The 25,116-nt window shown below is 44.0% G+C and overlaps 1 protein-coding gene across 4 annotated transcripts in view; it reads right to left on the bottom strand.

Annotated features, from left to right (window-relative positions):
- The window catches only part of COBLL1 (cordon-bleu WH2 repeat protein like 1), a 250,763-nt gene that overhangs the window by 55,076 nt on the left and 170,571 nt on the right, over nt 1–25,116 (bottom strand). For all 4 annotated transcript variants that reach the window (XM_030208731.1, XM_030208728.1, XM_030208729.1 and 1 more), the window contains 3 exons: nt 10,118–10,325; nt 8,095–8,323; nt 5,347–5,382 (listed from right to left, as the gene is read on the bottom strand). In XM_030208731.1, coding sequence (XP_030064591.1) covers nt 5,347–5,382; nt 8,095–8,323; nt 10,118–10,325 — 473 coding nt within the window. The remainder of the gene's footprint in view (nt 1–5,346; nt 5,383–8,094; nt 8,324–10,117; nt 10,326–25,116) is intronic.

Genomic DNA, 25,116 nt, shown 5'->3' with positions numbered 1-25,116 from the left:
AGAGGCCAGCGACCTTCCCTCGAAAACATGCTAAGGCTGCCACTTGAACACGCAGGGAATTATAGGCCAAGCCTTTTTGTAAACCATCCTGCAAAAAGTCAAGTATCGGCGAGACAGAAGCCCGCATGGGTGTGATCGCTTTAGAAGCACACCAAGCCTCAAACTGGCACCAAATCCTGACATAAGCCATGAAAGTGGAACACTTGCGGGCCTGTAGGAGAGTGGAAATGACTTTACTGGAATATCCCTTGTCTCTCAATTGCGCCCTCTCAATAGCCATGCCGTAAGACCAAAGCAGCAGACGTCCTCCATGGTCACCGGGCCCTGTGACAACAGGTTCGGTACCAGAGGTAACGGCAGGGGATCCTCTACCAGCATCCGCCAGAGGTCCACATACCACGGCCTCCTAGGCCAATCCAGGGCAATGAGAACCACCTCTCCTTGATGTAACCAAATCCGCAGGAGTACTCGCCCTATCAAGAGCCACGGAGGGAACACATACAGGAGGCCCTGAGGCCAGGGTTGAGCCAAGGCATCCAACCCTGACGAGCGAGGATCTCTCCGTCTGCTGTAGAAGCACGGGACTTTGGCATTGGTGCTTGACGCCATAAGATCCATTACAGGCTTTCCCCATTTGGCACATATCTACAGGAATACTTTGTCTGCAAGTTCCCATTCCACTGGGTCAATTTGATTCCTGCTCAGATAATCGGCTTGCACGTTGCTCTGATCTGCAATTTGAGCTGCTGACAGAAACTGCAGATGAAGCTCGGCCCAGTGGCAAATCTGCGCAGCCTGTGCTACTAGTGCTATGCACTGAGTGCCTCCTTGGTGATTTATGTAGGCCACTGCTGTCGTGTTGTCCGACAGAACTCTGACAGCCAACCCTTCCAGGGTCAATTGAAAGGCCAGAAGTGCCTGGACAATCGCTTTCAATCCCAAGCGATTGATGGACCACTCTGACTCCTCGGATGTCCAAAGACCCTGGGCATGCCTTCCCCGGCAATGTGCACCCCAGCCCTTCAGGCTGGCATCTGTTACCACCAGGCACCAATCGGGGAGCGCTAGGGGCATTCCTCGCCGCAGCATGCTGTCTGAGAGCCACCACTCCATACTGAGCTGGGCCGCAGGGAGCCACGTGAGTCTGCATTGATAATCCTGAGATACTGGAGACCACCGATGAAGCAGGGAACACGGCAGAGGTCTCAGGTGTGCTCTCGCCCAAGGCACCACTTCCAAAGTGGCCGTCATCGACCCCAACAGCTGGACAATGTCCCAAGCTCGCAGGCGAGGCATCCTCAGGAGCAGACGGACCTGGTTCTGAAGCTTGCAGTACTGAGACCACTTTGGCAGTAACCTGATGACTCTCTTCTGCAGAGTCTGCTCTGATGAGCCAGTCGTCTAGGTACGGGTGAACCCGGATATCCTCTTACCTGAGAAAAGCAGCTACTACCACCCTTACCTTGGAAAAGGTTCAGGGAGCTGTGGCGAGGCCAAAAAGCAAGGCCCAAAACTGGAAATGTTTTCCCATCACCGCAAAACGCAGAAACTTCTGGTGCGGGGGCCAAATTGGTATGTGCAAGTAAGCTTCTTTCAGGTCCAGAGACGTGAGAAACTCTCCTGGCTGTACCGCCGCTATGACGGAGCGCAGGGTTTCCATGTGAAAATGCCACACGTTCAGGGGCTTGTTGACTTGTTTTAAGTCCAGGATAGGCCGAAAAGACCCTCCTTTTCGCGGCACCATGAAGTAAATGGAGTAACGGCCAGAGCCGCATTCGGCGGGAGGCACGGGGGAAACTGCCCCAATGTGAATCAAGCCTTGCAAGGTCTCCTCTACCGCCACCCGTTTGGCGGCAGAACCGCATTGGGACTCCACAAACACGTCTCTTATTGGGGCATTGAATTCTATTCTGTAGCCTTCTCTGATCAGGTCCAAGACCCACTGATCTGAGGTAATCTTGGCCCACTCCTCGAGAAAGAGGGAAAGTCGTCCTCCTATCACAGGTATCGAGGAGGGGGCCGGTGCACCATCATTGAGAGGGTCGCCCTTGAACTCCAGGCCTTGATCCAACTGCTGCGGAATGCTTGTCCGAGCGAAAGGAGTTCCTCTGCTGAAAACAGGCACGTGAAGTGAACCCAGCAGAACACCCCGGGCGGTACCTTCGAGCTTCTCTAAAGAGAGGTCTGTAAAAGGAGGGAACCGCCTGACCCTTGGAGGAAGGCCGCGGCCTGTCCTCGGGTAAGCGCTGGGGTGTAGAATCCCCCAGGCCTTTAACAATGTTCTCCAACTCCTCACCAAATAGGAGAAGGCCTCGAAAGGGCAACTTCACCAACCTTTGCTTAGAGGCCATGTCAGCCGCCCAATGCCATAGACACAACAGGCGGCGAGCCGCCACCGCCATCTGTTTAGCCCAAGCTCTGACCAGATCATAAAGGGCGTCAGCCAAGAAAGACAAGGCCGACTCCATCCGCGGTGCCACCTCCGCAAGGCGCTCTGCTCTGCTCCATCTCCGGGCTGTTCCACTGCCTATTGTAACCAAGGCTGGCTCGGGCAGCGTAACAGCTGCATGCAGACGCCCGTAAGGATAGGCCTGAAATCTCAAAGGACCGCTGTATAGCTGGATTCAAGGTGTCGGTCCTGCATGTCCTTCAGGGCAACTCCTCCTTCAACTGGGAGGGTAGTTCTCTTTGTCACAGCTGTGACTAGGGCATCCACTTTAGGCACAGCTAAGCGCGCCAAATTCTCCTCACTTAGAGGGTATAATTGCCCCATAGCCCTGGCAACTTTCAAAGGCCCCTCGGGGTCAGCCCATTGAGCTGAAATAAGCTCTTGGATGGAGTCATGCAAAGGAAAGGCTCGAGCAGGCTTCTTAGTACTTGTCATCCTCGGATTAGCAGAGGAGAGCTCAGCACTCGCAGGATCTTCGATAGAGAGGGTCTGCAGTGCATTAGAAATCAGCGCTGGCAGCTCATCGCGGTGGAAAATCCTCACCGCGGAAGGATCATCTGGATTCAGTGGCAATCCTGCACCTTCCTCTGGCTCTCCAGACCACGAGGGTCTGCCAGACCCCTCTGACTCCTCACCATCCCGACCACAGGGGGGGGGGGAAACGGGGGTGTGCCACTCTCTGAAGGGGAATCCACCCTTCTGCGCTTGTCCTGCGGCCATCTGTCAGGGGAAAACGCACCTGATGGTAATTCAAGGCCAGGCTCTACTGGAGAGGACACAGACAGCCGGGCCGATTGAGACCCCTGCGGGAGAGCTCTTTTTAACATAAATGCTTTATGCAGCAGCAAAAATAATTCAGGGGAGAATGGTTCACCCTGGCCTCCCGGTTCCAGTCCGGGGAAATGGCTCTCATATTAGCCTCCATTCGAGGTTCCCCTCCAGGCTCACACCCCTCCGCCTCAGCGGGGGTTGTGCCATGCTGTTCCAAAATGGCGCCCGCTGCCAGCTCCAAGAAGCGGGAAGAAACCTCGCTCGCCATGCTCGGGCCGGCTCTGACGTCAGAAGAGCACGATTTACAGAGCCCTGCTGCTGATCTGCGCTTGCCACAACGGGAACAGCGATTTACAATCTCCACAGCCATCGCCGAAAACGGCGGGCAATTCAAAATGGCGGATTTGCACCAAAATCGCCCCGAATGCGGGCTCACCCCGGAGGAGCTTCAAAATGCTCTTACCTCTACGGATCGAGTCGACAGAGCTGCGATCCACTGCACAAACTAAAGGAAAGCCTCTTTTCTTAGATCGCAGCGCTACAGCACGAAGCCACTTTTTTTTTTTTTTTGACGCTGTGAGAAAAGTTAGAGGCAACAGCGTAAGAGGCAACTTTTCCCACTTTGGAGGATCAGTAGTGTGGGAAAGGCAGTGAAAGGCGAACCTATGTGCCTGCATCCACAGCGTGGGCAAACACAGGAACAGGGCTTGCCTATGTGTCTACATCCACATCGGGGGCTGGGTAAGGCAGGGACAGGGCGTACCTATGTGCCTTTAAAGTGGGCACCCATTAGCCACAACACCCCTGCTACAACTGGCAACAGCACAGGAGCCACCCCAGGCAGATTTCTGAAGGAGCTTGAACAAGCTGCATCCACCCTGCTGGGGAGATAGAGAATACTGAAGAGGCAGATGGAGCTAGCTGGCCATGAGGCACTATGGTTTTTCAGTGCTCTCTATTCTCCCCCTGCTGGTTGATGGACACAACCCACTCGTAATGGATTCATCTGCTTGATGACAAGGAATGGTGAGATCTTGAAAATGTGAATTAAAGGATGTGGAAGGAACTGCCTCTAGAGAATTGTCAGGAAGAGGAATAACCTCTTCGTCAGAAGAGTAGACTGTAGAATGATTAGGAGAGTCCTGCCACTGGGAAGGAAGCGAACATGGAAGGACACTTGGAGCTGGAGCTGGAATATGAACCTCAGGGAGCTTATCTGATACTACACTTTGAGCCACTAGCAACTGAGGAGGTTGTAGCAAAGGCTGTTGTAATATTTTCTGAAAAGCAGTGCTGCATTTGTGTACTGTGTGCAGTTAAGGCAAGTGCATTTGGTGTAGAGACAGACTTGTTCATTTGCTGATAGCTCTTGAGGAGTCTCTGTAGGTGTTCGATATGGCACAGTGTGAGGATAAGATTTTCTTTTTTTTTTAATTGGTGGAGATAGCGTGCAGAAATCTCAGCTGAATTAGGAGAAGGAGTAGAATTACATGAATGTGAATTTACAGAAAACGTTCTAGAGTGAAAAGTCAGAACAGCTACAGTTTTTGAAGCTTTCTCCTGTTGTTGAGAAAAAGCAGTGTCAGCTGGGCATTTTAGTTTTTGAATGCTTCTCTTTGTGAGAAGCTATTTCCTTGACATGATTAGCCCCTACAGGGGAATTGCTTGAATGTAAGGAGTTGGTGTCGGTTCCTGTTGATGCTTTAAGAGAGCCTGCGGGGACTGGCGTATTCACAGCACTCAAAGTTACAGAGCCCTCTGGTACCTTAGGAAGGTCTTTGGGTCAGCACTGTCTGGTTTGAGTGACATTTTAAGTTACCTTTTTTATTATTCTGATAAAAAGGTCCTTCAAACTGTGAAGGAGAAAAGGTTGGCACTTCCGACTTGCAGCGCGGAAGAAAAAATATTGATTTCAAAGTGCTATGATGTCAGCAAGGCGGGAAGAGGACAGAGCGCTTGAATGGTTAAAAGATCTTCATCAAACTAGAGAGACACATTCCACATAAAAGGCTGCAGGAGGACAATACCAAGTGTGGCTGCATTACCCAGCTTATATGCGGGAGAAACATAGTAATTACATATAAACTGCATGCAGCTGGTTCACCCATTTGAATAGACAAACTTACCATGTAAAGACGAATGCACATCACCAGCCAAAGTGCCTAGTTAAAAGAAAACAGATAAAAGGACTAAAATGATTATGTAGTAGGGAATATTAGCTTGTGTGTTATGAAAAGCATATATTACATGCAAAATTCAAAAGATGCTGCAAGTCACAATTTTTTTTTGTACTTTTAACACAAGCATATTGATCACTACAAATGGGTGGGAAAAAAGCCCCCGATGTATTTCTTCTCCGCAAAACATTTTAACTTATATGAATAAATCTTAAACACAAAGGTCAAGCTGAATATGCTGTACTAGCTTCAGCATACAACTGAGAACTCCAACACCCCCAGCTCAATTACTTCTCTCTACAGCTTACCAAATCACTTAACTTACTGGGGTAAATTCAAAATAGGTCGCTAAAAGTTAGGCACCAAAAAACTGGGCATTAAGCTAGTATTCTATAAGGCAGAGTTGTGTGTCAAACCTGTTATAGGATTCTTATATACAGTGGTGTGCTGGAGCAGGCTCTCGTAGGCTCTCGAGAGCCGTTTGTTAAGTTTTTAAGAATTTTGGGAGCCGGTTCTCCATGGCTACTTTAACAAATGGATCCCAAAATGTGGGCTTGGGCCCCTCCTGAATTCTCTTTTACTTTGCTGGCGAGAGAGAGCCCCCTGTTAACAATTTACCAGCACACCCCTGCTTATATAAGTCTATAGTTATGCGCCAAACTTTATGTGTGACCGCTTAAGCCATGTCTATAGCTGGTGTAAATGGTAGCACCTAAAAGCGGCAATTGAGTGCACGAAAGCAACTATTCTATAAAATGTGCACAAGTCAAATGCCCCTGCCCCTCCCACATTAATGTCCCCATTGCATTTGCACGTGAGAGAAGTTAGGTGCATTGTATCTAGAATAGGGACATAAAAGTCTGTTACGTGCCCAACAATAATTAGTGTTTAACACCAATTATTGATATTTATCACCAATTTGGTGCCAGTTAATTATGTTATATGTGCAACTGGCCCTATAGCTGTGTGCCTACCTTTGAGTGCCATTTATGGAATTTGGCACATTATGCTTAAATTCTCTGGGGCAAAAGCATTGTCATCTTCTATAGCACCATATATACTGACAGCATTAGAAAAATAATCATCATTATTATAGAAGGAAGTCAGATACCAAGGTTTTGTGAGGTACACAACAGTCTTAATTAGAAAGAAAGTATCAATCTTCAGTCAATTAGAAAAGCTTGAATGATTACTGAGAGAGGAATTATAACCCACAAAGATCTTGGCTAAGAGGCAGAATCCATTTCAGACCATATACCATGCTGGGGTGTCAAAGCACCCAGAAGCGATATCTGCTGCCTACAAGCCAGGGCTACCCTCATCCACACCCTTGTCACCTCTCGTTTAGACTACTGCAATCTGCTTCTTGCTGACCTCCCACTTAGACACCTCTCCCCTCTCCAGTCGGTTCAAAGCTCTGCTGCCCGTCTCATCTTCCGCCAGGGTCGCTTTACTCATACTACCCCTCTCCTCAAGACCCTTCACTGGCTCCCTATCCGTTTTCGCATCCTGTTCAAACTTCTTCTACTAACCTATAAATGTACTCACTCTGCTGCTCCCCAGTATCTCTCCACACTCGTCCATCCCTATACCCCTTCCCGTGCACTCCGCTCCATGGATAAATCCTTCTTATCTGTTCCCTTCTCCACTACTGCCAACTCCAGACTTCGCGCCTTCTGTCTCGCTGCACCCTACGCCTGGAATAAACTTCCTGAGCCCCTACGTCTTGCCCCATCCTTGGCCACCTTTAAATCTAGACTGAAAGCCCACCTCTTTAACATTGCTTTTGACTCGTAACCACTTGTAACCACTCGCCTCTACCTACCCTCCTCTCTTCCTTCCCGTTCACATTAATTGATTTGATTTGCTTACTTTATTTATTTTTTGTCTATTAGATTGTAAGCTCTTTGAGCAGGGACTGTCTTTCTTCTATGTTTGTGCAGTGCTGCGTATGCCTTGTAGCGCTATAGAAATGCTAAATAGTAGTAGTAGTAGTACATGGGACCACTGCAGGCCAGAAGAAAGGCATCTACAAGCCCCTTTCCCTAAGATTAACAGAGGGTTCTCAGTCCAGGCATTAGAATACACCTAGCCATAATGAGTATGCATGAGATACATTTGAAAACAATGAGGAAGTACATGCAATCATTTATCTCGCACACATTCACATGAAATCTGATGATCTGACTTGCTGGGTGTGTCCCGAGGACTGGGTGAGTACCCTTGCTCTAAGAGGAAAGGAATTTGGACTTAGATATGCCTTTTCAGTAGTAGCTGAAGGAGATTTACATTCAAGTACATTCAGATTTGTCCCCAGAGGGCTTAAAATCTAAGCCAGTGGTTCCCAAACCTGACCTGGGGGAACCCCCAGCCAGTCAGGTTTTTAAGATGTCCACAATGAATATTCATTATGCACAGGTTTGGGAATCACAGATCTAAGCAATGGAGGGTTAGCTGACTTGCCTAAGACTACAAGGATAAATCAGTGGGATTTAAATCCTGGCTTCCTTGCTTCTTAGCCCATTCATCAAATCATTAGGCCACTCCTCCATTCCTGCTCAGTTTAAAAATGTTTTTCTTAAGCAGAGACAACAAGTTGATTAATGTAAAATGTTAAATTCTTAGGAATGTCAAAATATTAGCTGTATTTTGACATGCCACATGGTGTGCAACAGAAAATCAGTACAAAAATCTTACCTCTGCTGTTATCTATTGCATATAATTCCCTTACTCCAAGATCATTAAGAGACTTTGTCAAGTCCAGAGGCTCCTGAGACTGATAGTCCTTTAACAAGACAGTGTGCAGTGGGTCAAACTCGCATTTACTACAGATTGTTGGAGTAAGTTCTTGAAGCGACACATGTGGAGAAACCCTCATTACCGTTTTCTGTGTTTTCTTGTAATTTATTACTACACGTACGGTTTGCTGTAGCCGAAAATAAATAAAAATGAGTCATACACCATTCTCTTTTCTATCTCCTGAAAAGCCACTGGAACAGTCCATGTCACTGACTTATATCACATTGTACTAGAGCATATGGGCTAACACCACTGTTCTTGGCATTGAAATCAATGGATATGCTCGGCAGTTAAGTAAAGCATTCATTGCAGACTTACTGCAAGTTATGAGGTCTATTTACTAAGGTGCAGCATGCAGTAAATGCACATTTATTGTGACTCTCACTCTTCTATTGGGTCAATTCACTAATAATGTATTACTGTGCACCACATATTAGTAAACAAACCTATTTTTTCCCAGTTAGGTAAGAAAAACTTCCCATTTGGGCTGTCATTTAATGAATTACTCACAGACATGATGTTGAAAAATTATTTCAGAAATGGCGTAAGACGTAAAGCTTTCCATTTTAAAAGTTTCAGCCTTTAGACAAGGATTTCAGTTATATTTATGGAAGGTCGTATTACTTACACAACTCCAAATAAATGCCTGAAAATATTTTCATGTTTTCTTTGATCCCCCTACTCAATTTTTTCTGGGGGTCTACCTCTTTTTCCCACCTAGAGTTCAATACCTAGAAAATTAAAATTTTAAACCATCTAAGACCTACAATATGATTACTATCAGGCTCATTTTCGAAAGAGGACACCCATATTTTGACACAAATCAAAAGATGGGCGTCCTTCTCCCAGGGTCGTCCAAATTTGTATAATCGAACGCCGATTTTGAACATCCCCAACTGCTTTCCGTTGCAGGGACGGCCAAAGTTCAAGGGGGCGTATTGGAGGCATAGTGAAGGCGGGACTTAGGTGTGCCTAACACATGGACATCCTCGACCCATAATGGAAAAAAAAGGGCGTCCCTGACGAGTACTTGGACAACTTTACCTGGTCGTGTTTTTCTTATGACCAAGGCACAAAAAGGTGCCTGAAATACTAGATGACCACCGGAGAGAATAAGGGATGACCTTCCCTTACTCCCCTAGTGGTCACTAACCCCCTCCCACCCTCAAAAATATGTTTCAAAATATTTTTTGAAAGCCTCTATGCCAGCCTCAGATGTCATGTTCAGGTCCATCACAGCAGTATGCAGGTCCCTGGAGCAGTTTTAGTGGGTACAGTGCACTTCAGGTAGGCGGACCCAGGCCCATCCCCTCCTACCTGTTACATTAGTGGAGGAAACACCGAGCCCTCCAAAACCCACCACAAACCCACTGTACCCACATCTAGGTGGCCCCCTTCACCTGTAAGGGCTATGGTAGTGGTGTACAGTTGTGGGTAGTGGGGTTTGGGGGGGGGCTCAGCACACAAGGTAAGGGAGCTCTGTACCTGGGAGCAATTTATGAAGTCCACTGCAGTGCCCACTAGGGTGCCCGGTTGGTGTCCTGGCATGTCAGGGGGACCAGTGCAATACAAATGCTGGCTCCTCCCACGACCAAAGGGCTTGCATTTGGTAAATTCTGAGATGGGCATCCTTGGTTCCCATTATCGCCGAAAATCAGAAACAACCAAGTGTAGGGACGACCATCTCTAAGGATGACCAAAATTTCAATATTTGGGCGTCCCTGACCGTATTATTGAAACGAAAGATGGACGTCCATCTTGTTTCGATAATATGGGACGTTTTGCGAGGACATCCTGAACAAAACTTGGGCGTCCCTTTCGATTATGCCCCTCTATGAAATCAAAACAACAGACTTATCTTCACTTTGTAGCTAGCAGGACAAAAAAAAATAAAACCTGTAAAGAGCAAAGTAAATCTCACCTCAGGCACAACAGGAGTAGGCCTTTTATTCTTCTCGTCCACATTTTTAGGCTTTAAAATTGCTCTTTCCACTTCAAGCATTCCAATTGGTGTATTGGGTTTAAATTTGATCTGACTTTTGTCTGTTGAAATCAGATCTACAGTGTATGTTGATGGGTTTAAATGATATTGCCCACAGAGAAAAACCAACAAGTCCATCATGGGTTTGCTTCAAAAACAAAACACATTCATAAAAATATAATTATGATTTTGTGTATCTTTCAATAGAAAGCTATGTACAAATTAAATGAATCAATTCAAATGATCAAACCTGAAAAAAAGGTAAGAAATGTTAGAAAAAAAAAGTTTTAAAAACGTCAAAGTGCTAACCGTTATGCCTAGAATACGCTATAATCTGTACACATATAGCACAAACTTAACATACTTCTTTACATGGTGAATTTAGAAATACCAAACTGAGTCAGGTCAATAATCCATCAAGCCAAATATTCTGTTTCCAACAGTGGCCAATCCAGGACACAAGCATTTGGCAAAATCCCAAACAATAAGCCTCAAGACTATCCTTGTCTTACGCCAACTATCCCCCACTCCACCTTCACTCTAAGGGCAAACTTCAACACCAAATACTTAGCTCCTTCCCAAAGCAAGCAAACAAATAATTCACTCCAAAAAACAGATCCTGGGAAAGTTAGCGTAGACACAGTATTCAATTATTTTAACAATACAAAGAGAAAAAAAAACCTCACCTAAGTACGTGAAATTACTACAAATGGATTATAGGTGGCTACCTGCCATATTCTAGCTGGACAACTTCACCACCTTATGCACTGCACCTAAAATCATATAATTTCTACTTCCCAATTACAGGTCCTGCCTTATCCATAACTAGGGCCCACTGAACTGGCATTGACCCCCCCCCCCCCCCCCCCCAATGCCAGAGCAAGCCTTCCCTTGATTACATCAATGTTTGCTTTGTCCCAATAAACCATGGCTATCAATAATTTTGTTCTTTATAATAATTAACTATCATTCTGCCTGGCACTGACATCAGGGTTTTTGGTTTGTAGTTTCCTGATCACCCAGGAGCTCATTTATTTATTTTCTTTCTTTATAAAAGGTCTTAACCACAGCATCCAAAGCAATTTACAATAAACAAACAACAAAACAGAGTGCAAGTAAAACAACCAAATATAAATAAAAGCAACAACATACAAATAACTCCAAATACTCCTGCTAAAGATAAGCCATCAGGGAAAAAACAAAACACTGAGCCACTCTAATCTTCATAGAGGATTTTAATAGGTTATAAAACTTCATCCACGTTCTTTCAGTACGCTAGGGTGTACACCATCTGCTCCAAGTGATTTGCAACCCTCTTGTTTGTCAATTTCCCATGAGACATATTCTATATTGGCAGAGATTTGATTCAGTTCCTCCACATCATTACCATGCCATTTAGTCTATGGCTTTGTCTTCCCTCGGTGGTACTTCTAGCCCATCATTTAATGGTCCAACTGCTTCAAATGTACCCAAAAAGCGAATATATTTACCTGTAGCAGGTATTCTCCAAGGACAACAGGCCATTCATTCTCACATATGGTGATATCATCCACGTCATCCGGTGTGGAGTTAAACAGCTAAAAAATAGCTTTTCGAGCACGCATAGCATCCCCACTGTGCATGCACAAGTGCCTTCCAGCTCGCTGAGAAAGTGTGGGACCATAAGAACATAATATAAGAGTAGCCATACTGGGTCAGATCAATGATCCATATAGCTCAGTATCCTGTTTCCAATAGTGGCCAAGCCTGGTCATAAGTACCTGACAGAAACCAAAATCAAGGCAGCATTTCATGCTACAAATCCTAGGGCAAGCAGTTGCTTTCCATGTCTGCCTCAATAGCAGACTATGGACTTTTCCTCTCGGAACTTGTCCGAACCTTTTTTTAAACCCAGATACGCTAACCGCTGTTACCACATCCTCTGACAAAGAGATCCAGAGCTTAACTATTTGTTGAGTGAAAAAATATTTCCTCCTAAAAGTATTTTTATTCAACTTTGAGTGTCCCCCAGTCTTTGTACTTTTGGAACGATTAAAAAATTGATTTACTTCTACTCGCTCTACACCACTCAGGATTTTGTAGACCTCAATATATATCTCCCCTCACCTGTCTTTTACAAGCTGAAGAGCCCTAAATGCTTTAGCCTTTCTTCATACGAGAGGAGTTCCATCCCCTTTATAATTCTGATCGTTCTTCTTTGAACCTTTTCTAATTACACTATATCTTTTTTGAAATACGGCGACCAGAACTCAACACAATACTCAAGATGTGGTCGCACCATGTAGCGAAACAGGCATTATAGTATTTTCAGTCTTATTCACCATCCCCCTTTACTAATAATTCCTACCAGCCTGTTTGGTTTTTTTTGCTGCCACCGCACACTGAGCAGAAGATTTCAACATATTATCTACAATCACACCTAGATCTTTTTCTTCAGTGCTGACCCCCCCAAGGTAGTCCCCAGCATCAGGTAACTATGATTCGGATTATTCTTTCCAATGTGCATCACCTTGCATTTGTCCACATTACATTTCATCTGCCATTTGGATAAATAGCACCAGTCCCCAGTACCGATCCCTGTGGCACTCCATTGTTCACCCTCCTCCATTGAGAGATATGGCTATTTAAGCCTACCCTCTGTTTTCTGTCTAATAACCAATTCCTAATCCACAACAGAACTTTGCCTTCTATCCCACGACTCTAAGTTTCTCAGGATTCTCTCATGAAGAACTTTCTTTATCAAAAGCCTTCTGAAAATCTAGATACACTACATCAACTGGCTCACCTTTATCCACATGTTTATTCATGCCTTCAAAGAAGTGAACCAATGGTGACTCTGCCCAATTAAACCATGTTTTGTCTATGTGTTGCTTAATTTTATTCTTTATTGTTTCCACTATTTTGCCCTGAATCAAATCTCTGCCAATATAGAATATGTCTCATGGGAAATTGACAAACAAGAGGGTTGCAAATCACTTGGAGCAGATGGTGTACACCCTAGCGTACTGAAAGAACGTGGATGAAGTTTTATAACCTATTAAAATCCTCTATGAAGATTAGAATGGCTCAGTGTTTTGTTTTGTTTTTCCCCTGATGGCTTATCTTTAGCAGGAGTATTTGGAGTTATTTGTATGTTGTTGCTTTTATTTATATCAGGCTTACCGGTCTGTAATTTCCCAGATCACCCCTGGAACCCTTTTAAAAAAATCAGCGTCACATTGGCCACCCTCCAATCTTCAGGTACTATAGACGATTTTAAAGACAGGTTTCATATTACTAACAGCAGATCAGCAATTTCATGCTTGAGTTCTTTGAGTACCCTTGGATGTATGCCATCTGGTCCAGGTGATTTACTACTCTTTAATTTGTCAATTTGGCTCAGTACATCTTCCAGGTGCACCACGATTTCTTTCAGTTCCTCTGCATCATCACCCTTGGAAACCATTTCTGGTACAGGCAGAATTCATTCAGTTTCTCCGCTATGGCCTTGTCCTCTCTGAGTACCCTTTTTGCTGCTTCATGATCTAACGGTCCCACAGATCCCCTTAAAGGCTTTCTGGTTCTGATGTACCTGAAAAAGTTGTTACTGTGAGTTTTAGCCTCTGTGGCAAGTTTCTCTTCATATTCTCTTTTAGCCTTCTTTATTAATGCTTTGTATCTGGCTTGCCAGTGCTTATGTTGCTTCTTATTTTCTTCATTTGGGTCCTTTCTCCATCAGTACAATATTATAGCATATGAAAAAAAGAGAACTCCAAGGGGAGGTGCGAGGGTATGTGAGAATGAATGACCTGCTGTCCTCTGAGAATACCTGCTACAGGTAAGTATCTTCACTTTCTCAGAGGACAAGCAGCCCTTATTCTCACATGTCGGAATTCTTAGCTACCAGGCTCACTGAAAACAACCACTGTAAGTCAACTGGGGATTGCAACGAGGAGGACAAAATAGTAATTAACCTGAAACTATATACAACTGTGTAAGAGTGCAGCCTGGAACAGGAAAAAAATGGGCCTAGAAGGGTGGAGTTGGATTCTAGACTCCAAACAAATTCTACAGACCTGTCTGTCCAAACCGACTATTGTGTCGGGTATCCTGTTCAAGGCAGTAATGAGATATGAATAGGTGGACTGATGACCACATCGCAGCCTTGCAAATTTCTTCAGTGGAGGCTGACTTCAAGTGGCAAAAAAAAACAAACTCCTCATGGGAGGGCCGAGATTGAGCCTGTCTCAATGCAGAGGAACAATGTCCCCGAGAGGGGTGTCAGCTCCATTCTCGACTCCGGTGAAGCTTCCTCCACCAAAGAAGGGGTGCCAACACAGGCAGCTGTCGACACCGGTGTCTGAGACCTCACCGCAGGCTGAGGGCCTTGTGAAACAGCAGCAACAAGCATGGCCAGAACGAGCACCCCAAACATCGATGCACACTGCTGTAAAAACCCAGCCAATAGCTCAGGGAACATGGCCTGGATATGGTCATCAAGAGAGGCCATCGGGAAAGGCTACCATGTTGGTTCAGAGACAGACTGATGAACTGCAGGGGTTCAGACAAGTGCCTGGTCCTGGCTGCGTGTAGACCCGAGCATTGGTACCTCTTGTATAGAGGAGGCGCAGTCCTCCCACTGCCAATGCTTCTTGGGGACTGAGTCCCTCGATGGGACTGAGTCCCTCGATGCCCCTGAGCTCCAGGCACCGTGTGTCGAGGGGGATCGATGCCGATGCTTCTTGGCTTTCGCCTGCCAGTTATCAAAGCTCCACTGTGACAACGTGGTCGTCTTCGAACCCTTACTTCAACCTAGAGGTTGGGTTTGATGCTGACTGGTCCCGGGGGCCCTGCACAGCAGCTGGCATCAAGGCAGGTGGAGACTCACTTGATGTGCATCCACGCCCAGTGTCTAAGATAGGCCTCTCAGCCATGTGGACCGATGCAACTCCCACCGTCAATGTCAATGCCAATACAGACCTGGCTACAAAAATTCTCTCCGAGCCTCTCAGGCCAGCTGGGTTCTTTTCTTTTATATGAAGGCAAAGAACACAACTGGAAAGGATATGTTTTTTTTTTTGTTACATTTGTACCCCGCGCTTTCCCACTCATGGCAGGCTCAATGCGGCTTACATGGGGCAATGGAGGGTTAAGTGACTTGCCCAGAGTCACAAGGAGCTGCCTGTGCCTGAAGTGGGAATCGAACTCAGTTCCTCAGTTCCCCAGGGCCAAAGTCCACCACCCTAACCACTAGGCCACTCCTCCGCTTCCTCAAACACTGAAGACACCAAGAATGAGTGTTTGCCAGAGATAGTACTATTGCACCGGCTACAGCACTTAAAGCCACTGGGAACTTTCGATGACAAGGAAAGGAAAACAGCCATAGCCAAATCAAATGGCTCGAAGGTGACTGAAAAAAAGGGGCAAGCACCAAAAAAAACAGACCCCAACTGGAGCTCACACCTAAGTGGGCTTATCGAGTGCGGAAAAAAGAAAGAAAAAAGGAGTGGGGGAAAAATGAACTAAAACTACATGGGAAGGGAGAAGATAAATTCTCCAACAAAAACAAAACAAAATCAGGGTAAGAGACCACAAAGGGAAGGCGTAAAAAAATACTGCTCACGCACCAGACGATGTGAGGAGAGCGCAGGACAACCGAACTCTCTCACTGCAGATAAGAAGAAACCAATGGTCCCGCACTCTGACAGCAGGGGGGGGGGGGGGGGGGGGGGAGAAGATATTAAGCGCTGCACTGGGTGACGTGGGTGTCACCCACATGTGAGAATATGGCCTTAAAGATTACCCAACGCATTTCGTTTCCTGCCAAACCTTTATCCAGTTAAACTCAATACTCTTAACATACAGCGCCTTGTCTTTACCAGTTTGATCCATCCTGTCACTGCAGTATAATCTGCACCTTAGTATTGCAGTGTCCCATTGGTTATTCTTCTTCCAGTAGGCAAGCATACAAAAACATAACTCAAAAAATCTTGCACATCTTGAACAAGCAACTTCACATTTTCCACCATTTTAAAATGACATCAGTAATATCAGTAGAAACTACTAGACATTTATTAGGTAATTTTGACCCAGAAAACACGAAGGCAATTGTCCACAAGATCCAGGGGGACAACAGGCGAGGAAAGAGCATATAGACTGAAACAATCCAAAATAGAGTTTACTGATCAGACAATAGAATTCTATTTTGGATTATTTCAGTCTACATTCTCTTTTTCCTCATTGGGTAATTTTGTGTTATCTTCTTTAAAGGAAAGGGACGTTCATAAAACCACATAGCAGTAGTGCTCTAGTTATAATGTCTGATGTACACTAAGTAGCTTTGCCACAGATTACAGAGTCTTTGCAATGTTTGCCCTCTGTAATCTTACCTGATAAATTTCTTTCCTTTCATACTGCAAAATCAGTCCAGAAGGTTGTGGGAGTTAGCCAGCAGATGTGAAGACATTCTATAATTCTGGGCTTTATCCTATAAAAGGCACTGCACAGCCTCAGGTGTTCTGTGTTTTGACTGAAAAGTAACTATAAATTGCTTAATATACCACCTAATGAGGGGACACACAAGGCAGTTCACAAACTAAGGAGAAAAAAAAAAGGAATTGCATCAACAGGAGGACAGGAAAGTACAGACAGAAAAAAAGGCCAAAAGCAGAACTATGAGCTACAGACCCAACAATGCAACTACTCAAACCAGGTGGACCTTGCAGTCTGATTTTCAAAATAGAGAAGTCTTTAAGGGTGATCTAAACCACAGGTAACAGGGCGCAAACCACAAGAGGACAGGTAGAGCATTCCAAAGAGAGAGGGCTAAGAAAAAGAAAGCAGAGTGTCTAGTGAACTCAAATTAAGTACAACAGACAGACAGAAGTAATGTTTAGGTGTGATTTAAAGGCAGAGTGAAGGAGACAAACTGGATGATGAGCGTTATATGGGAAGTCAAATAAACGGGTGAGGTTGCAAAAAGAATTTCAGTCAATGACAAAATCTTAAATTGAATCCTATATTGGACTGGCAATCAAGTGGTGCTGAATCAGGAGAGAAGTGATCCTATCAAATTTTTTAGCACTACAAGAGGCGAATACCACAATTCTGTATGAACTGAACCAGAGGTAAGACCAGCGTACACAATATTGTAGGAGTTGAGACATAAGAAAAGCATAGTCAGAGGAAGAGGAATTAAGACATTTCTGACTAGCACAGAAACATGATTTAGATGCAGCAGCAACTTGGGAGTAGAAACAAAGTTGGTGCTCCAAACGCATCCCCAATTAACAGTAGCGCATCCCCAAGTGTTCATAATCTTAATTCTGTTCAACTATACCCATCCATTGCCTTTAACAAATAAGGCACTCTTCCCCTCTACTGACTCACAGTTCTCCAACTGGGACAGGAGCTACCTCAGAAACCAGTAAGATTGATTAAAGGTATTATCGCAAACTAACACCTTTAGCAATGAAAATAAGAATTGGAACAATATCCCCAAAACAGAAGAAATTCTACTGGGAATGGTATCTGGACCTGTGTGGTAGGACTAAAGGAAAAAAAATTATCATGCAAGACAATTCTCTTCCTTCCTTATAATCCTTACAATACTGGACCAGATCTTGTGGGATGTAACAATGCAATCCTTTAAAAAGGGTGGGAATCAGTACTACTTACTGGAATTACTTTGGTTCCAAACTTAGGCTCTGGTCATACACTCACATGATGCCTAAAGTAACCTAAAACATATAAAGTGATAGGCCTGTTAGAAGAAAGAGCAGATTCTTAGCTATTAAATCTGACTCTGCCAAAGAAGCGAAGCTTTGATGACCAGAATGTGATGAGCACCCGCCGGATGGCTGATTCCTCCTTAGACAAGACTATCAACAAAAGATTAATATTTGTAAGCTCAATGAACCTAGAAAAACCTGAGATATCCTGTTTTGTCATACCACCATATAGGAGCAAGAAGTCCAAATGACTTACGTTACTGAAAAAGCTTCAGATACCTGTAGGGAAGAAGGTAACCCCTTAGAAGAGGGCAGAATTTCCTATTTCAGACCTCCTCATGGAAAGAAGGAGATCAAGAAACAGACTTAAATGAAACTAGGGGCCTGCTCTAGGAAGAAGGAAGTTGATCTGATAGAACTCCCACTCATAGCATGTATGTTTATGACTGAAAGCTTCTACGAGATAAGAATCTTGAAAGATTCGAGTACCAAGTTGAAACTCCAAAGAGATCAGGACTAAGAATTATTTACCACTACCACTAGATAATTAAGGACCTAAGCGTAAAGTTCAGAATGGCATTCTGATGGTGGCAAAATGTTCTCTAGAACCCCTCAAACACCGTGAAAGGGAGAGACTTCCTAGCTTTGCGAAGGTGACAGAGTTCCTGTGAATCTGTACCGCATATTAGAACAACCTCTCCAGATCCAAATGAACAACCAGAAGGGAGAGTGGATGTCCCAGATCTTGGAAGGGCTATGGTTGTCTTATCAAGGATAAAGGTCGGCCAAAGGCCCATACTGCCCAGCATCCTATGCCTAACTGTGGTCAATGCAGATGCCAAGCTGTTTATTCCAGAAATAAACAGTTTCTAGAGTGACTGCTGGGCAAATCAGAAAATAAAGCTAGGAAACAAGAGGATTCCCAATGAGATAGGCAGAAAATGCAAGGAAGTTATCATATTGCTATGAGAACTTGCACTGGTTTGAGTCCTTTACATGAGAGCAAAATTACAAAGGTTGCTGGAGTAGGGGTGAAGAATGATCTTTTCTTGTGAAAAACACTGACCCAATGAAACAACTGCTTTAGACTACATTAAATGAGCTTCTTCAACATTCATGTTGTATCAATGGAAATTTTGCAACTCATGGCTCAATCTTCAGTTACCTTAAATAATTACTAGAAGGAAGAAGCTGGAAGGAATCTCCCTATTAATCCAACTAAGTCTTTTATGACCCCATTGTGACACTAAAAGTCTCCCTAAAGTGCTAAATATATTAACAGCATGTAAAATATAAATGCTTCAAAGTGGCCTACATCAACAAATGGTCAATTTCAAATGCTTCTGGGGAAAGAGGGGGATGAAATACTAAAATAGGCTGCGTCATACCCACAGACATAGAAAATAACCAAGTTATGCATGCGTAGATTCTTGGTTTGTTGTGCAGGGGGTTCTCTTCTGCTCATTCCATGATGATGATACATGCCAGACAAAATCTGCTACTATTACAGTGCCATCTTAAAGGAACCAACAGGAGTAAGAGCAATAAGGAGTCAAGTGCATTAAGTAACCTGAAATGTGAAGCATCTAACTGTTTTCTCCTGATGTTGATGAATTTTAATGTTATACGTCAAGGAAAATGTAAAAGTGATCTTTTCACCTTATTTGATAAAGCTTTCCTTTAACATAACAGCCATGTTTAGCTACTATTTTCAGTTTTAGAAAGCCTTTTTGTTGCAATATTAAAAAGCAGCCTGGTAATTTCATTTCCTGTCCACCAAAGTAATTAAACTCAGTTTCTTATAACAGCCAAAAGAATATATAACAGGTTTTTGTCATAGCAACTATACTGGCACCAAAATGGTTTTGTTTTCAGGTAACCAATGTAACGCTAAACCAAAAGTTTCTGGAAGTTCATATATTGCACAGTGCTTACAGTCCAGTGAACATAAACTGAAAGCCCAAGTAAATAAGGTACATGGCAAGTAAACATTGCATCAGAAGACCAAAAGGCAGTGTTCTAAGCAAATATTTGCAAGAAAGCAACTTTACCATTGAAAGCACTGTCAGCTTAATATATATATATATATATTTTTTTTTTTTTTTAAAGCAAATTATTTCCAAGAATACATCTTGATATACAAAATCTTTATCAATCTATCTTTAGTCCACAGTAATAGGTGGGGGGAGGGGAATGCTTCTACTAAATCACTATTAAAAAGGACACAAAGGGAGTTAAACACAACTTATTGTAATTAACGGTACAAAAAGTGATGTGGTATAGTATAAATTAAGTAGTAATAAAGTAAATGAGGATTGAGTATTACAATATGTAACATGGAAACGAATGCTAGATGCAAAATGCTAACAATTTATAGTTATCCATGAATAATAACATTTAGAATGGAACTGATAAATTGGAATAATTAATTATAATCATTTGTGAGAAACTGCTTGAACAGAGAGGCTTTAAGGTTTTTCCAGAATATCAAATAATTAGGTTCCCATCTGATGAATTTCGGGAGGGAATGCCACCATTTGATACAGGTAAGGGAATCTTGACGTGTAAACTGACTTGTAGATCACATTTTTGCAACTGGGATAGTGGAGGGTTAAGATAATCTCTTGAAGCAGGGAGAGCATTGCAAACGGGGGGGGGGGGGGGGGGGGGGGTCAATTAAAGGTTCCATATAACCAGGGGTTAAGCCATAAAGAGTTTTGAAAACAAATATACATAGTTTGAATGTTATTCTAGCTTTGACTGGGAGCCAGTGTAACTTTATAAGCAAAGGGGCTGCAATATGGAATCTCGTAGCCCAGCTACTGTATTTTGAGCTGTCTGCTGTTTTTTTTCAAGGAAGATTCCTTACAGCCAGCATAAATGGCATTGCAATAATTGAAGTGTGATAATACTAATGTTTGTACTAAGGTTCTAAACATATCATAATTGAAGAGATGCCCAATTCTTTTTAGTTTCCACATTGCTTTAAATTATTATTGTAAAGACTGCTTGGACTTGGATGTGGAATAGCATGTAGAAATCAATTATTATACCAAGTATCTTTAGCTGGGACTCCAATGGAAAAGTTACATTATTGATTGTTAGCTGGCAATTCGAGTATTTAAACATCTGTATCATATCTCCCATCCTTTCTCTTCTCTAGAGCAGTGGTTCTCAACCTTTTTTCCAATCGGGACACACCTGATGGAGAATGCTCACATACACGGCACACTCCATACATGACCCTCACAAACCTTTAGTCTGATACAGTATGGCAGTTCTTATGAATTAAGTGTAAACATGCCATGCATCTATAAAAAGTCCCAAACCGATGCAGATCATAACTAGAACATTTCCTCCATGGAAGCTGTTATAAAAGAAATATACATTGATAGATGTAGATATTCTGATTCTAATACCATCTGAGTAATAGCAATATAAACCTCTCCACTACCAAACATACTATGAAATACAAAACCTGAAAAATATCCTTACTCAACATACATGTAGAAAATCTACCATACATTAGCATTAATTCCTATGATTGAAACAAAAACACAACCTATGAGTATGCAGAACAATATTACATGGTGTCCTAGAACATCAATATACCTACTACTATTAAAACAGAACATGTGGGACTGCTATAGAGTTCTACACAGAAACCACATCTAAATATAATACAGAACTTCCATCACATGCAAAAACACAGATAGATCCTCACCAAATACAGAATAAGGGATCAAAAATTTGAAATAGAAGTATTAATAAAAAAAAAATTTGAACTGGGACATAGGAGGTAGTGAACTGATCAACTCCATGACTACATAAACAAATTCACTATACTTCATGAGTCACAAATCAGGATTTCGACCCCTACATAGTACCGAAACAGTACTACTTACTCTCCAAACCAAATTCAAGCAGGAAATAGCAATAGGCAAAAGCTTTCTCCTCCTCCAATTTGACACGTCAAGTGTATTCGACATGGTCAACCACAACCTATTACTAAGACTTCTAGAATACTTCGGAATCGGTGGCAGTACTCTCAATTGGATCAAGGGCTTTCTAACCACAAGAACATATCAGGTGAAATCAAAAGTAAACATATCATCACCGTGGATTATGATTTGGACGGAGGGGGAAGAAACTCTGAAACAATTTTACTATTCCTTCAATACATACCATCCTACAATCAGATTCAAAATTGACTACTCCCCAGAAAAAGTCAATTTTTTGGACACCACAGTCTCAATCAGTGATGGCTGTATACAAACATCTATATACAAGAAACCCACAGACAGATGCAGCTACCTCCACAACTCCAGCTTCCACCCTTCACATACAAAAAGATCCATTATTTACAGCCAAGCCACAAGATACCACCGTATCTGCTCGGACTCAGAGGATAGAGACAGACACCTTGAAATCCTGACTGCATCCTTCAAACAGAAAGGCTACAACCCCAAAATAATCTCCAAGAATATTGCCTCCTCCCTCAAAACACCCAGGGAAAATCTGCTACAGTACAAAGAAAAATAAGCCACAGACAGAATTCCCCTTGTAGTGACATACAACCCAGAGCTAGAGAAACTGAGGAAAATCATAAGAGACCTACAGCCGCTACTCCAGGAAGATGAATTACTGAAAGAGATATTCCCATCCCCACCAGTGCTGGCCTTCCGACAGCCACCAAATTTAAAACACAAGCTGATCAGAAGTAAACTGCCAACACAGATGGAAAAAGAAAAGGGCACGTTTCCCTGTAAAACAGCCAGCTGCAAACTATGCCATAACATTTCTCAAGACCCCACAGTCATTCACAAAGGAAAAATATTCAACATAAAGGACTATTTTACATGCTCATCTTCCAATGTGGTATATATCATTCAGTGTAAAAAATGTAACGAAGGATGCTATATTGGAGAAACAGGCCAGATGCTTAAGACAAGATTCAATCTGCACAGACATCACATGAAAATAGCCGGTGCCAGTCAAGCCCCCACCCCTGTGGGCCAACACTTTAAAAGACCAGAACACTGCACCAGTGATTTCACAGTAAGAATACTGAAAGGTAATTTTAAAACAATACAGGAACGTAAGACCTTTGAAATAAGAATGATTGAATATTTTGACACCCAACAAACAGGACTTAATAAGGATCTGGGTTTGCTAACCCATTATAAACCATAAAGCTGTATTTCTATGTTTATTTCTCTGTTTATTACCCTCCTCTCACCTACCAACACCCATCCTGTTAGAATATCAATGAAATGCTTTGATATCCCTATGCATACCCCGACCCTCCCACTCTGTCAGACTGTCAAAGTAATGTTTTGATGTTTCTCTTATATATACTATCTGCTAACACATTTGCTTATTTCCGATCTGACAAAGAAGGGCAACCTTTGAAAGCTAATCAAGAAATGTATTAAGTTATGTCCAATAAAAAAGGTATCATCTTATTTTCTTTTCCATGTTTTATTTTGTTTGATTTCTATTGATAACCCATTTGGCACATATCTGCAGGAATACTTCGTATGCAAGTTCCCACTCCGCTGGGTCGATTTGATTCCTGCTCAGATAATTGGCTTGCACGTTGCTCTGACCTGCAATATGAGTTGCTGACAGAAACTGCAGATGAAGCTCGGCCCAGTGGCAAATCTGCGCAGCCTGCGCTGCTAGTGCTATGCACTGAGTGCCTCCTTGGCGATTTATTTAGGCCACTGCTGTCATGTTGTCTGATAGAACTCTGACAGCCAATCCTTCCATGGTCAATTGAAAGGCCAGAAGCGCCTGGAAAATCGCTTTCAATTCCAAGCGATTGATGAACCACTCCGACTCCTCGGATGTCCAAAGACCCTGGGCATGCCTTCCCCGGCAATGTGCACCCCAGCCATTCAGGCTGGCATCTGTTACCACCAGGCACCAATCGGGGAGCACTAGTGGCATTCCTCGCCGCAGTATGCTGTGAGAGCCACCACTCCATACTGAGCCGGGCCGCCGGGAGCCACGTGAGTCTGCATTGATAATCCTGAGATATTGGAGACCACCGTTGAAGCAGGGAGCACTGCAGAGGTCTCAGGTGCGCTCTCGCCCAAGGCACCACTTCCAAAGTGGCCGTCATCGACCCCAACAGCTGGACTATATCCCAAGCTCGCGGGCGAGGCATCCTCAGGAGCAGACGGACCAGGTTCTGAAGCTTGCATCGCCTTTGCTCGGGTAGGAAGACCATCCCTAAGGCTGTGTCGAACCGGACCCCCAAATATTCTAGAGATTGAGGGGGGGGGGGGTCAGGTGACTTTAGGCTATACTGACGACCCAGCTCAGAGATTGCAGTACTGAGACCACTCTGGCTGTAACCTGACGACTCTCTTCTGCAGAGTCTGCTCTGATGAGCCAGTCGTCTAGGTACGGGTGAACCTGGATACCTTCTCGCCTGAGAAAAAAAGCAGCTACTACCACCATTACCTTGGAAAAGGTTCGGGGAGCTGTGGCGAGGCAAAAAGGCAAGGCCCGAAACGGGAAATGTTTTCCCATCACCGCAAAACGCAGAAACCTCTGGTGCGGGGGTCAAATTGATATGTGCAAGTTATCTTCTTTTAGGTCCAGAGATGTGAGAAACTCTCCTGGCTGTACCGCCGCTATGACGGAACGCAGGGTTTCCATGTGAAAATGCCTTGTTGACTTGTTTTAAATCTAGGATAGGCCGAAAAGACCCTCCTTTTCGCGGCACCACAAAGTAAATGGAGTAACGGCCAGAGCCCCATTCGGCGGGAGGCACGGGGGAAACCGCCCCAATGTGAATCAAGCTTTGCAAGGTCTCCTCTACCGCCACCTGTTTGGCGGCAGAACCGCATTGGGACTCCACAAACACGTCTCTTATCGGGGCATTGAATTCTATTCTGTAGCCTTCTCTGATCAGGTCCAAGACCACTGATCTGAGGTAATCTTGGCCCACTCCTCGAGAAAGAGGGAAAGTCGTCCTATCATAGGAATCGAGGAGGGGGCCGGCATGCCATCATTGAGAGGGTCGCCCATGAACTCCAGGTCTTGAGCCTGCTGCTGCGGAACGTTTATCCGAGCGAAAGGAGTTCCTCTGCTGAAAACGGACACGGAAAGTGAACCCAGCAGCACGCCCCGGGTGGTACCTTCTAGCTTCACGGAAGCAAAGTCTGTAAGAGGAGGGAACCGCCTGACCCTTGGAAGAAGGCCGCGGGTAAGCGCTGG

This window comes from Microcaecilia unicolor, chromosome 7 (assembly GCF_901765095.1).
Source record: "Microcaecilia unicolor chromosome 7, aMicUni1.1, whole genome shotgun sequence".
Lineage (NCBI taxonomy): Eukaryota > Metazoa > Chordata > Amphibia > Gymnophiona > Siphonopidae > Microcaecilia > Microcaecilia unicolor.
This window is presented reverse-complemented; position numbering and strand designations above follow the sequence as displayed.